Below are 14251 nucleotides of genomic sequence, written 5' to 3' on the forward strand. Positions count from 1 at the left end.
GATAGGGTGACCAGACAGAAAGTGTGAAAAATTGGGACAGGTGATGGGGGGTAATAGGCGCCTATTTAAGAAAAAGCCCCAAATATCGTGACGTTCCCTATAAATTGGGACATCTGGTCACGCTACGCCTAGAACAGTCATTGTGGGGTAATTTATTTGACTACCAACACTGGCACTAACTTACTTACCAGACATACACCTAGTTTACCCAGTTATCCATAAGCAATTTGTCTTTGTCCATGCGTACCTGGGCAGGCCCTGCCTCTCTATTAGCTATTTTACAATAGACTTGCTTATATAATATATAATTATCCTATATCTTCCTTTAGAAGCGACAGCTTCAACTAAATCTAACCACCTCCCCTGAAAGCTAAAATCAAGTGCCTTTTAGTACATTGAATTACCTCCCCCAGGGCTTGTATGGCAAACCTGCAGCTAACTAAATGAACACATGAGCGTGGTTTCTAAATAAAGACGTACGGGCTATTGAGTGCAGGCCCAACTACATGTGTCTGCGAAAGCAGCTTTGCTAACAGACCCCTGAAATTCTGCTGCTGTGTTGTTTGGCTGAAAAGCGCCTGTGTTGTCTCTTACGTTGGACGGAGAAAGCCAAAACCCATCCACCAGCCCCGCTTGCTGGAAACGGGGGATAAAGTGTTCAGCAAGCAAGGTAATGCTGAACCAGGGGATTAAGGCACTGAATGACCAGCCTGCCAAGAGTCGGTGTGAACTGCCCCAGTATTATCTTGAATTGAAGGATTAACCTTTTACCACTAAAGGGTTTTATTTTCCTCCTGACGAGGGCTAAGATTATGGGGCATTAGCATTTCTTGTTCATGCTATTATTCCAAACAGCATGGCCCGGGATTAACCCTGGGAAACCTGCTCCTAAACCCAGCCAGCTCCTTGCACACAGACTCAAATCCCAGCCCCTTAGTTAGAGCAGAATTTAAAACACAAATACACAGGCTGGGGGGAAAAAGCTACTCCGAGTCTGCCCAGAGCATAGGGTCCATGGCGTCTTTCTGGAGTCCTCTCTGGATTGCCACAGAAGTAGCAAGTAGGAGCTGTTTCGCCGATGAGCACTTCTCTAGTAATCAGGGCTTGGCGAGGCAGGGAGAAGGGGCCATTACAGCAAAATCCTTGATTCAATGTGCTGTGACAGTCCAGTGTTACGTGGAATTTTGGAACCACAGAGGTTTCAGAGGCACATGCTGGTACAGATCTGCCTCTTTTCAAGGGCTGCATGTAGTTAAGGCTTTGTCTAAATATCATGGTTCAAACTCTCGAGACTAGGTTTACATCTGCTAAATTAGTGCCAGTGTTGGCAGCCAAATAAATTAACCCCAGAAGACGGCTCTGGGCTGTACCAGCAGTCAGCGGAGCTAACCAGGGAACCTGAGAAGGAGGTGGGATGGGCTGATTATATGTCATTCACCCATCTTAATTATATGTCCCAACCCCAAGCCACATTGGACATGCCTCCAACCCAGCACTGCCCCTGCAGATTCGTACCAGCTTCCCCCCTTGTGCAGATCCCCCACAGCAGCATTTTAGCCTGTCTGGAAATGACGGGTGTCATTGCCTGATGGGGCATGGTTAAACCTGTGCTAGGTAAAGGTGCAGGCTCTCCATTTACTGGACCGGCCAGGGGGCTTTCAGCAGCGCTGGCCTCTCTGGCTAATCCTCGCCTAGAAGGGGAGGAGACGAGATGAGGGGAAAGGAGGCAGCTGTTGGGAGGGTTGTGGTCCTACAGATCAAGCCTAGATTCTAGGCTTCCCCAGACTTTGCCCCATTTGCCCTCTCTTTCCGGCAGCTGCTGCCACTTGGCAGCTGTGGGAGCGGCACTCAGCTCTCAGAGACCGGGGTGAAATCCGGGCCCTATTGAAGTCAGTAGGAGATTTGCCATTGACTTCAGCACAGAGGCAGCTTAAGATTTATTGTGGCCCTGGGCACAAAGAACATTTGGGCCCCCCACATTCCTCTCGCCATGCGGCCCCACCCCCCCTGCTCCTCCCCTTCCCCCCAAGACCCCGCCCCCTAGCCTGACTGGAAGCCGGAGTCAAGCCATGGCAAGAGCTGCCCGGTGAGCCCCAGACCCTCCACCTACCCTGGGTGGCGTGCCTCAGGGGGCGGGGACATGGGCCAGGGGCTGCTCTCGGGCACCCCAGCCCCCAACCCAGGGCAGGTGGAGGGGGGCTCAGGCCAGCCCCGTGTGGGAGAAGTGGAGGGCTCAGGTGAGCAGCTCAGGCCAGCTCTGTAGGGTGGGGGGAGCGGGGCTCAGGCAAGCCCCGCGTGGCATCCCATTTTCCCTGTAGGAAATATGCTCACCCTACCACAGCCTAGTGCCAGGGGCAAGAGGACGAGCAGGGGGTGGGGCCACAGTGCCAGCAGCGATGATCCCCCCACTTCTATACAGTCTCCAGCACTCCTACGGGGGCCTGCAAATTGCCTGGGGCCCCTGGGCCCGAGAGTTAATCCGCCACTGCTTCAGTGAGGCCTGGATTTTGCTCAGGGTTTGCATGAGCCCCGCTCTGTAATGTCTCCATCCTCTTCCTCTTCCTTTTCCTTCCAAATGCTGAGATGCCTCACGGGCCTCCTGGTGCCGGGGGCTTCCCACGGAATTTCCCCGTAGCCCTGGTAGCCAGGCTACCAGCCTAAGTGGTCATCATGGTAACCTCACAGCAAACCACTCTGCATCGCATAGCATCCCCTGCCTCACCTGTCTGAGCTTTGCTCCCAACATGGAGGCACTGCTGTCCAGCACGAACACAACGTTCTTCGGCAGCGGCGGGAGATCCTGGGGGGCGAAGTAATGCACGAAGTATCCGTTCAGGATCTGAGGGAGGGGGGAAAGTCAAGGACACGTGGCAGGTCACAATATTGTCAACCACACTCATCACCAGGACACCTTTGCCCCCAGTGAAGTCAACAGTAAAGTCAGTGGGAGCAGGATTGGTCCTTAATTCTGATAGCATCTTTCGTACCCATGACGTCACTAAACACTGAGCAGAGCTAGACGCTGCTGCATGGTGCAACGGGGAATCAGAGCGGAGGCAGAAAAGAATTAAGTGGTTCTGGTTGAATGGGGAAGAGAGATTTTCAGCTGAGATTTTGAAGGAGTCAGTGGCATGGAGGGAGACAGGAAGGCTGTTCCGGTTGGCCGGAGCCACAAAGAGGACAAGGTAGGGCTAAAGGAAGCAGGGAATGGGGGAGACAACTGAGGGCAAGGCCAGGCAGGGGTTAAAGACAAGGCAGGCGGCTTTGGACTGGCTCCTGAACAACTGGAGTTGTCTGAGGATGGACCGGACTGAAGGGTCAGGGGCAGCAGGCAGCTCTGCCCGGCAGGAGAAGCGGACGGGGCTGTGTGGGTGGTCTCAGCTGCTGGGACAAGGCTCTCTGTGTGTCTTGCTCCCCTGTTGCCACAGCTGCAGCAGCCCCCAACCGGCAGCTACCCACCTCCGCTGGGGAGGCCGACAGTGACTCTGTGAGTGGGGAGCCGAAGGCTGCACCCCGGCAGCGCTGAGTCCCCTGCTGCACAGAGCCCCCTCCTGAACCTGGCCTTTCAGTGTAACTCCAGGGCGTCTGCTTCCCCTGCTGGAAAAAGCCCAGGGGAAGTGGACAGGGCTGTGCCAAGGTCAGGAGGGGGCTGTGTCTGGCAGGGGCCCGGGTACTCACAGGGAGCAGCCTTCCCTGCTGACCCCAACCCTTCAGCATGGCCCCATTTGCTTCCCCTGGGCAGGTGGGCGCAAGACAGGCAGGGAGCTGGGTCCTGGCAGCCAAGACCACCCAACAGCTGCGAGAGAGGAAGGCTTCTTCAACTGCCAGGTGGTGAGCATCACCCTGACCCGGGGGGTACCAAGCACCCCGCCTGCCCTGCCTCTGGCCCCCGTGAGTTCCCGGACCCCCTTCCTCTCCTGTGCCCCTGTGAGGGGGTCACACATGAGACATGAATCACCGAAGTGGGGGCTCCGCAAAAAAACATTTGGGAACCTCTGGTCTAGGTGAAAGAGGATGAAGGCTTGGACATGGATTTCAAACAGAGGTGGGAGCAAGTTGCCTCATAATAGGTGGTGCAGAACCACTTGCCATAATTCAAGGAGGACGTTGCTAAGCTGGAAAGGGTTCAGAGAAGAGCCACAAAACTGACTAAAGGCTTAGAAACAGGCCTGGTAGTGGCAGACTCCAGGACCACCATCTCTTTAGCTTAAGAAAGGGAAGGTGAAAGGGTGACTTAACAGTCTCTGAGTACCAACACGAGGAATGAATATTCAATAATGGGCTCTTCAGTCTAGCAGGGAAAGGTCTAACACCATCGAATGGCTGGGAGTTGAAGCTAGACAAATTCAGATGGCAATGAGGCATATATTTTTGACTGTGAGGGTAATTAATCACTGGAACAATTTCCCCAGGGTTGTGGTGGATTCTCCATCACTGGCAATATTTAAATCAAGAGTGGATGTTTTGTTAAAACCTCTGCTCTTGGAATTCTTTCGGGGCAGTTCTCTGGCATGTGTTATGCAGGAGGTCAGGCTAGATCAGGGGTCCCCAACGCGGTGCCCGCGGGTGCCGTGGCGCCTGCCGGGGTGTCTAAGTGCGCCTGCGTACTGGCCGGTGGATGAGCATCCGCCGAAATGCTGCTTCTTGGTGGCATTTCGACGGCGACGCCTATTGACGTTGCCGTTTGTCAGCGGCATTTCGGCAGATGCTTGTCCGCCGCCACGGTCCGTGGCTCGTCGTCTGGCGTCCAGACAAAAAAGGTTGGAGACCACTGAACTAGATGATCACAATGGTCCCTTCTGGCCTCGGAATCTGTGAATCTATTTAAAAATACGCATACACTGAACTTTGAAGTGCACTCGTGTGCTGAGACATTGTGCAGAGGCCGTGTGGCTGGCCACGTCCCCACTGAAGCCATCAAAATAGGACTTACGTAGGTCTTCACACAGGGGTGATTTTTCAGCCTATGTGAATAGCTGGTGGAGCTAAAAGGGATATTGTTCTTTGTGTGCCTGTTTAGAGCCACCAACCATAGCCATCTGCGTTCTGTTCACTAAATCTGTCATTTACTAATAGCTGCAGTTTGGCTTATGTGAAAAATTGCTAGGTATGTGGGTAGAGCTGCCGGGTGACTTTGATTTGACTGTTTTCTTACATATAATTTTTCCATTGTCCCCTTTCATGTGAATCTTTAACGCTAAAAGATTAAAGTGCATGCTTGGGCTCTGAGTTTTAGTTATCTATCATGTGGGATTTAACTAGTTCCCTGCGGGGACAGATGTTCTTATGTAGTAGTGAGAGTTCCCTTGTGTTGCTGTTGCATATCAGTGGTGTATGAAGAACACATACTCTGTGACAAGAGAAGCCAACATGTGGTCCAATGAGCAGTGTAATGACTGCGCTCATCTTGATCATAGAGGTGTGGCTCTGGTAGACTACAAAGGCACGCAATGATCTGGAAGGAAGCTACTCAGCTAAAGATGGAGTATCACATACAGGGACTAGTTGCCGCCGCTGAGTCACATTCAAGATAAGGGGTGTCAGTGTTGCCAGCTCTGAGGATTGGCTCACAAGTCTCCCAATAGCGGTTGTTTCTTAAAGGCTCAACTGCCAGAATCAGACTGCATTCGAATCTCAGTTTTCATGTCTTTTGAAAAAAGCAAGCTTCTATCCTGTGAGAAAGGACACTCTAGAGCAGGGGTTGGCAACCTTTCAGAAGTGGTGTGCCGAGTCTTCATTTATTCACTCTAATTTAAGGTTTCGCGTGCCAGTCATACATTTTAACCTTTTTAGAAGGTCTCTTTCTCTAAGTCTATAATATATAACTAAACTATTGTTGTATGTAAAGTAAATAAGGTTTTTAAAATGCTTAAGAAGTTTCATTTAAAACTAAATTAAAATGCAGAGCCCCCCGGACCGGTGGCCAGGACCCGGGCAGTGTGAGTGCCACTGAAAATCAGCTCGTGTGCCGCCTTCGGCACGTGTGCCATAGGTTGCCTACCCCTGGTCTAGAGGCTGGGAAACCAAAAGGCAACAAAAGAGAACCCAACATTTGTTCTTTAAAAGATATAATCTCATGATTTTTAAGCCAGTCTTGTGATTTTTGGGGGGAAGGGGATATTAATCATCGGTGGGGTTGGCAGTACGAGGGTGGCTGCAATCTGGTCAATGTTACACCACTTAGATGTGGCCGTTAGGCTCCTACGAGCTGCAGAAATGACCCTCAATTGGGGAAAATTTGTTATGGAACGTGGGCATCCAACACTGTTCAGCCACCTCTGGCATAGTGGATAGCACAAGGAAGGTGAGGCATGCATACTGTACCTGCACATCCCCGACATTCAGCTCCCTGTTGACATCATATCGAATGATAAAATCCCCCAGAATGCCATTGCGGGCAATCTGGGTTTGTTGAACCACACTGGGACTGAAGGTCACTTTGGCTAACGTTTTCGTCTGGCCGATCACGGTAGATGGCGGCGGGGAGATGTCATCTGGTAGGGAAAACACAACCAGCGATATTACAGCGTTTCTATTTATGTCGGACAGATTCACCGTGACTCAGCGCAGTTCACGGGGAATTACCAGGCCATGAGGTGTATTGAGCATTTGTGACTGTTCCGGGGAAGAACAAAGTAGCTGCAATAAAATAAGAATGACCCTTTCCCCTCGCAACTCTGACTGCACCCAGCCCTGAAACCTTATGGGGGGATGGACAGATTTAGTTAACTTCCCAGCCTTGACGTTATTTTTGGGGGTGATCTTAAACCTGAAGGCTGGGTCTTCTCTGATTGACTGTTAAAGTACTCTTACCACTTTTTTAAAGAGAAGACGTTTGTCCCCAGGTCGTGGGCTAATGCCTTGCTGAGTGGGGCAGTTCTTTGCTTCCCTCTCTTAAAGGTAGCTGCATTTCAGTGAGATTGTACCTGTATAGGCTCCAAAGTACCCCAGCACCCTGCTATATGAATTGCAGATTGGTCAGAGTTTGGATCTAGTCTTGCATTTCCCCAAAATTCGGGTGTGCCTACATCCATTTTTAGTACATGTTGAAAACTCGGTGAAGTTCTCAGCTGAGGTCAATTGATGTAGGTCCGCTGTTGTCAACCGGAGGTACTTATATGGCCATCATTACAATAGTATTTGAGCTCTTGCAATGTTTATTCTACCCCCCCCCCCAATTGCAGGGAACTGCCATTGTGCCCATTTTACAGATGGGAAACTGAGGCACAGAGAGGCCAAGTGTCTTGCCCAGGCTCACACAGGTAGTTTGCGACTGAGCAGAGAATTGAATCTGATCTCCCAAGTCCCAGGCTAGCACTTTAACCATGGGATCATCCTTCCTCTCTTACTGGCTGCTCCTGGAAGTGGAAGCACTGGGAGACATCCGCATGCAGGGAAAGCAGTGAAGTCGTCCAATGGAAGAGGAAGTCTCCCTTAGAACACTGAGAGAGTGCCCCATTGCTCTCCATCTCATTCAGGAGCAACACGGACAGGTACCTCCATTCAGCCAACAGGGCCTGCCATGGAACAGCAAGAGGGAGCAGTAAAGGGCAGAGTAATGGAGGCAGGGAAGGGTTTCCTTTTAAGCTTCAAGAGGGTCTAGGAGGAATTTCTCTGATGCTCAGCTGGTGTAATCAGCATCGCTCCATGAGATCAATAGGGCGACCCTGACCAATGCCAGCTGCGGATCAAGCACCTCCCTCTACACTTACAGGAATCTAATGCAGCGTTTCCAGAATCTAAAACAAACCCAGAAGCATTTCAAGACACCAGGGGTGAAATCCTGGCCCCGGGTCACCTCCTCTTTGAAGAAGATGCTTCCTGTCCACCTGTCCTGTTGAACCAGATTTGTGAAACTCAGGATACATCTACACTGGAATAAAAGACCTGCGGCACGGCCGCGGCCGGCCTGGATCAGCTGATTCGGGCTCCTGGGGCTCAGGCTGTGGGGATAAAAATTGCTGCATAGACGTTCGGGCTCAGGCTGGATCCCAGGCTCCGGGACCCTTCACCCTCGTGGCAATTTTACAGTCCCGCAGCCTGCGCGCCACGAACCCGAGTCAGTGGAGGTGGGCTAGCCGCGGGCGTTTAGTTGCAGTGTAGACACACCCTAAGAGGACACTATGATGCAAATGAGGAAGTGTTAAAACTATTTAACAATTAGTCTTAATGGGTTTATAAGAGAATTACCCAGAGTCATGACTTTGGGTACGTCTATACTTACCTCCAGGTTCGGCGGTAAGCAATCGATCTTCTGGGATCGATTTATCACGTCTTGTCTAGACGCGATAAATCGATCCCGGAAGTGCTCGCCGTCGACGCCGGTACTCCTGCTCCGCGAGAGGAGTACGCGGAGTCGACGGGGGAGCCTGCCTGCCGCGTGTGGACCCGCGGTAAGTTCTTTGTAGTTCGAACTAAGGTATTTCGACTTCAGCTACGTTATTCACATAGCTGAAGTTGGGTATCTTAGTTCGAACTGGGGGGTTAGTGTGGACCAGCCCTTTGACTGTTTGGTGCTATGTACACTCTAGATTTCTCCAGCCCCAGAAGAAAGCAAGAGGAGTCATAAATCAATATCTCTTCTATTGGATTTTATCTCAGTGTTGATCCCATTTGACTTATAAGGCTGCTCTGTAATGTGATGAATTGATTAGAGTAACATACACTCCTCAGATACAGTGCACCAGGTGTGCTGGGATTGGCGCTTCTTTTCATCCATCTTTTCTCTCTTCAAAGATCTTGGTTAACTGACAACATGCGGAAACTGTCCAGAATTCATAACACTGTGTTAAAAGAACATTTGCATTTTCTGATTTACCTGGAGAGCTTCACCTTCGCCTCCCTGGGTTTTATCAGAGTTTGACAGGCAGACCTAGCATTTAGTGAAATTGCATTGCCAGGTAGGCTGATATATTTCATAGATTCAGTGGCCAGAAGGGACCATTGTGATCATCTAGTCTGACCTCCTGTAGGCCAGAGAACTTCCCTGAAATAATTCCCAGAGCAGATCTTTAGAAAAACATCCAATCTTGATTTAAAAATGGTCAGTGATGGAGCATCCACCACGACCCTGAATAAATTGCTCCAATAGGTAATTACTCTCACTGTTACAAATTTACACCTTATTTCCAGTCTGAATTTGTCTAGCTTTACCTTCCAGCCATTGGATCATGTTACATCTTTCTCTGCTGGATTGAAGAGCCCATTATCAAATATTTATTCCCCACGTAAATACTTCATGGACTGTAATCGAGTCATCATCTCTTTGTTAAGCTAAAGAAATTGAGCTCTTTGAGTCTATCACTATAAGGTATGTCTTCTAATCCTTTAATCATTCTCACGGCTTTCCCCTGATCCCTTTGCAATTTGTCTGGTGCCAGTTGTGGGCACCAGAAATGGACACAGGATTCCAGCAGCGGTCATACCAGTGCCAAATACAGAGGTGAAAAAACCTCTCTACCCCTACTTCAGTGTTAGTAAAATGCTCCAGATCACACTGGAAATGGAAGCACCCTCTTTGTTCTCATCATATATCACAGGCAGTGGTTATGCAAGCTTCCCCTATGTGCTTCCCTCAAACAGAAATTTCAGGGGGCTCTTACCTGGACACAGGTAAGTACACCACCTGGTGAATCTAGGGATATGGATTCTAGCTCCAGCCTTGCCACAAGCTTCCTGTATGACACTGGGCAAGTCAGATAGCCTCTCTGTGCCTCACTTTCCCCATCTGTTAAATGAGGATCATGACACCTAATCACTTTTGTAAAGTGCTTTGAGATCAAGAAGTGCTAGGTACGGCTTTGCAATTATCCAGCACCTTTCATCATCTCAAAGCACTTCACAAAGGTGGGCAAGTGTTATCCTCATTGTACAGATCATGACACACATTAGAGACCAGGAGAGAGGGGTTAGGTGTCTTTGCCAAGGTCACCTAGAGAGTCACCAACTGGGGCAGGAATGATCAAGGAAGTGGCTTGGACTCTGCCCAGTCAATCTTTGTCCTTTCCACCGAGATCTCCAACAAACTAGCTAGTGCCCGTCGTGATTTGGAGACATGTCAAAATAAAATAGACATTAGCAAAAACTGCCTGCTCCTTACTACCCTGGCCTCCATTTGAACTAGTGACCTAGAGGGGAAAGTCTGAGGTTATATTTCGGCGACCCCCAGTTTGAGAACCCCTGGTCTAATTTGACCTGCAGAACGAACGGCTTGCACGAGCCAAATGTTTGAGCTTCCACCTGCCTGGTTCATGCCACAGTGAGCTAGGCACGAAGGCAAATTGTTAGATTAACCCCCAGAATTCAACTGTCAATGCAAATCGGGCCAACAAAAGCAAAACCGCCCCTGCTAAAATTGACCCCTTAACATCTGTCTTCATTTGATGTTACAGAGTGAAGTGCCCAAGCAATGAAGTGTAGAGGGGAGGCCAAATTCAAACTTGATCAGAGCTTGGGAGAGGCCAGATACAGAGCTCCAAACCAGAGCTCATCCGGAACTTTCAAATGGGAGCATCTAGGGAGGTGGAAGGAGAGCGGGGTAAAGCAAAGCCTCCCTGCAGTTCCAGGTTTTGAGCACCAGCTGTAAAATGGAAAGGAAACAGGGGTAACTACCACAGGGTCTGGTTTTACCTGGGAATGTGGGGTTACTGTACCTGGCAGGCAAAACATTCTCACCAAACTGCTTCATGGGGAGAGAAGGGCACCAGATGTGGATGAGATGGGGCCTCAGCAGAAGGAATAGGGAATTCTGGGTTTAGACGTCATGTGGAAAGCGGCTATGTTTTGAGGTCATCTGAAAGAGCGGGAATTCCTGGCCTCAGCTTCTGCTGCACTGTTTTATCTATGCTACAGTGGCAGAAAGGGAGCAGACACCTGCCCAGCTCAGGAAATCATTTCCCCAAACTCATGTGCTCTCTGGCTTCCTTTTGGAAAAAAACATAAACCCAGCTGGTTTGTGTGTCTGTGAGCCTGCTTACAAAGGAAACATACTAGCGAGACCTGGCTTCACTTTGTCAGTCAGAGAGGAAACCTAATCGGAATTCCCAAACAGCCTCTATCTTTATAACAAACCAAACCTAGGCCCTCTGTCAAACTGTGGAGAAGTCTGGAGCTGAGTCTGACCTTTGTGGCTCAGATCCGTAGCCAGAAATACAACGTTCACCATTGCCACTGCAACAACAAAGACTGTTGTGCTACTTCACAAATATGAGAGTGGGAACTCTTGTCCTTCCTCAGCAGAGAGCACCTCTTCTCTGCGTGCCTTTAAGTCCCATCTGCATCCTGCTTTAAGTGTTTTATGGACACACGAGGATCTTGTTACGTCTGGAACCGCAGAGCCAGTGCACATTTAGCCAGGTGACAGGAATTTGACTCTTCCGAATGCATCCTGAAGATGCATCCTGAAGCATTTGGCACTTCAGAGATGTCTGAGGTTAATCCCTGACTGGGTGATGGCCAGGTACGTTTTGATTGCTAGATCCATCTGGAAAATGTTCATTCATTTGGTTCGTGCTCATAGTGCCAATCACTACAGGAGGTAGGCATTTCACTCACAAACATTCAATACCCAGACATTGCTGGTGGGGTTCAAATATTTCTGGTCATGGTTACAGAGGCAGAAGGAACCCAGCTTGATTTCATACCCCATGCTAAATCTTCAGGGTCAGCATTTGGTGGGGGGAAGGTAGAAGCTTCTCTTTGATTTGCAAGCTACGGCAGTTTGAATCACTGAGAATAAATCAGGAACCCCTGTGTCTCAGGGCAAAATGTTCAGAAAGTACCTAAATGACTTGGAAGCCTAAGTCACTTTGGAAAACGGAACTTGTGTGCTTCTGAAAATGTTACTCTCATTCACATTTATTCTGCTAATTCAGCCTTTCATTCAAGGATCTCAAAGCACTTTTTAAATTTTAATCAACACCTATGCGAGAAATACTGTAGGCCTCATTGTAGCTGTTTTACGGGTGGGGACAGCCAAGCAGAGCGCCTACATGACTTGCTCAAGTTTAGAGAGCCAAGATTGCCCCCTCTTTACACTGAGCCACATCTCATCCCGGAGGTAAGCTTACTGGTTTCAATATTGCCACTGGAGGAGTGAGGCACCGCTCAACATGAATAAGGGTGACAATCTAGACCACAAAAGTGAGTGAGTAGCAGATGTATGAATAAAATCCAGGAGTCCTGAGTTCCAGTCCCCTCCTCTGGTCATGCCATTGAAAGTGATATCTCACTTACATAGGCTTTAATGGCCAGAGAAGACTTTTATAACAAGACAACTGGATGGGTCCAACTTTCCTATTAAATGTTTTAAACCCCTTGCTGTGTTGCACAGAATGTTTGGTGCTCACAGAGTCACATTTGGATAGGCCGCTCCAATACTGAGTTTTTCCATGTATCATTTCAATACAGGAGCATGCGTGCTCGAACAGACAAAGGGTGTGTCTGCTCAGTTATCCTGTCTCTGGCCTTGATCAATGCCAGATGCTCTGGAGGAAAGCGTAACACCAGAAATGCATCTCACCATGCACTACTACCCCAAGGGGAAACATCTTTTCCTCACCTCAGCTAAGCTCAATCAAGGGGACCGGCAACCTTTGTCATTTTCTCCTACCGACAGTGGCTGCAGATGCTCTGCCTGATCCGAGGCTCACTGAACTCACTGGGCAACAGCAGCATTCAGGCCCAATCCTCGGGCCTCAGCTTTGATAGGAATAGGACTGAGACTTTTGTTTTATTCCATATTCACCCGTTTCAGGCCAGATCCTCACACAGTGTAAATCACTGGAGCCATATTGACTTACACCTGCTGAGGATCTGACCCTACTGTCACAGACCGGGACGTAGCTGGTCAGACCTAGTGGTCAGAGCAAGATTCAGGTCAGCAACAGAGACAAAGGTGGGGGTTGAGCCAAGGGTCAGAGCCAGAGGCAGGCATCAAGCCAAGAGGCAGAGCCAGAATCAATAGCCAAGAGTGGGGCGTAGGAGCAGGGATCTGGAATAAGGCAGGAGAGCAGGAACCAGGAGCAGGACAGGAAGGCATGAATTAGGAACAAAACAGGGCTTAGGAGTCAGGCTAACAGGAAGGGTCCAACGGAGCAGCCAGCCAGGGATTCACCTAGTTGTTCAGACAACTACCCATACTTCCTTCTGGCTCAAGTAGTGAGTCTGAGCCAATCAGAGAGGCCGGACATCTCCTCCAATTGGAAGCTTTGTGGCCAGTGCCTCTTGTGAGCAAAGAGCCCCCAGCCCATGCTCCCTGCTGGTACCAGCGAGACGCCAGGAGGCAGCTGTGGTCTGGGGATCCCCAGACCTGGGTTTGAGACCCATGATCCTTCAGGCTCATATCCAAGTGCAAGACCATCTCCCACTTGATGTTAGCCTGGAGTTTTTGCTACCGTGCAGTGGCTTCCAGGCAAAGTCATAGCATCCTATGGTCCATGCTGCCCATTCGCAAAAAAAACAATAGGCTCTGAGCAGCCTATGGGGCAACGCTAGACCCCCAGCATTGCACCTGCTCTCTGCTGCTTTGGCAAAAGACCGTCATTTCCCGTGTTCTGAAAGGCAGGATTTCCTGTCTGCTTTGGTCCGCTTGGATGGAAACACAAGTTACTTCAGCAGTTCCCAGGAGATCCGGAGCCAGGAAGGAGGCTTCTCAGATGCTGAACGTCGCATCTGAGTCAAAGCCTGATTCAAAGCCCATCCAAGTCATTTGAAAGACTCCCATTGACTTTAGTGGGCTTTGGATCAGGCCCTAATTTCGATAGGATTCAAAGTTTTCTTTAGCCGTTTAGACGTGCACGTACACATATGCTGGCTCAAAGCCACAAAAGCCAGGGACCTCTGAAGGCAGGCTGAATTCCCACCGTTACAGCTCCTCAAAATCCTTAATGGTCATTGCCATTATACTGCATCCCCGCCCTATCGGGGCTGGAGACTGCCAAATAGTTAGAGAGTCAAAATGCAGAAAGCAGCTACCTAGCACTGAACTGCAGCCACCTCTGGGGCGGAATGTGCCAACCACACTGCACCACAGTGGCTCAGAGGGGAAGTAAGGAATAATGTTTCTAAATGAAATGGCACTGAAATATGAAATCCACACTGGCATATGGCCAGGCCACCAGGGTTCAGACCGCTCCCTACCTTGTGAGAAGTGCCCTATCGTCTTCAATGGTTGTGTAAGGTCCAGGCCTCAGTTTTATGACTCCACCAAAAGGTGGCTCCCTTCGCAGCTCAGTGTCACCTAATGCAACAC

General features: G+C 49.7%; 1 protein-coding gene across 1 annotated transcript in view; it reads right to left on the reverse strand.

The window, feature by feature from the left end:
- ITIH5 (inter-alpha-trypsin inhibitor heavy chain 5) overlaps positions 1 to 14251 on the reverse strand; it is a 75836-nt gene that overhangs the window by 45578 nt on the left and 16007 nt on the right. The window contains exons 6-7 of the mRNA XM_005291924.4: positions 6325 to 6494; positions 2723 to 2839 (exon numbers count right to left, since the gene is read on the reverse strand). Coding sequence (XP_005291981.2) covers positions 2723 to 2839; positions 6325 to 6494 — 287 coding nt within the window. The remainder of the gene's footprint in view (positions 1 to 2722; positions 2840 to 6324; positions 6495 to 14251) is intronic.

The sequence above is a fragment of the Chrysemys picta genome, chromosome 1 (assembly GCF_011386835.1).
Source record: "Chrysemys picta bellii isolate R12L10 chromosome 1, ASM1138683v2, whole genome shotgun sequence".
Lineage (NCBI taxonomy): Eukaryota > Metazoa > Chordata > Testudines > Emydidae > Chrysemys > Chrysemys picta.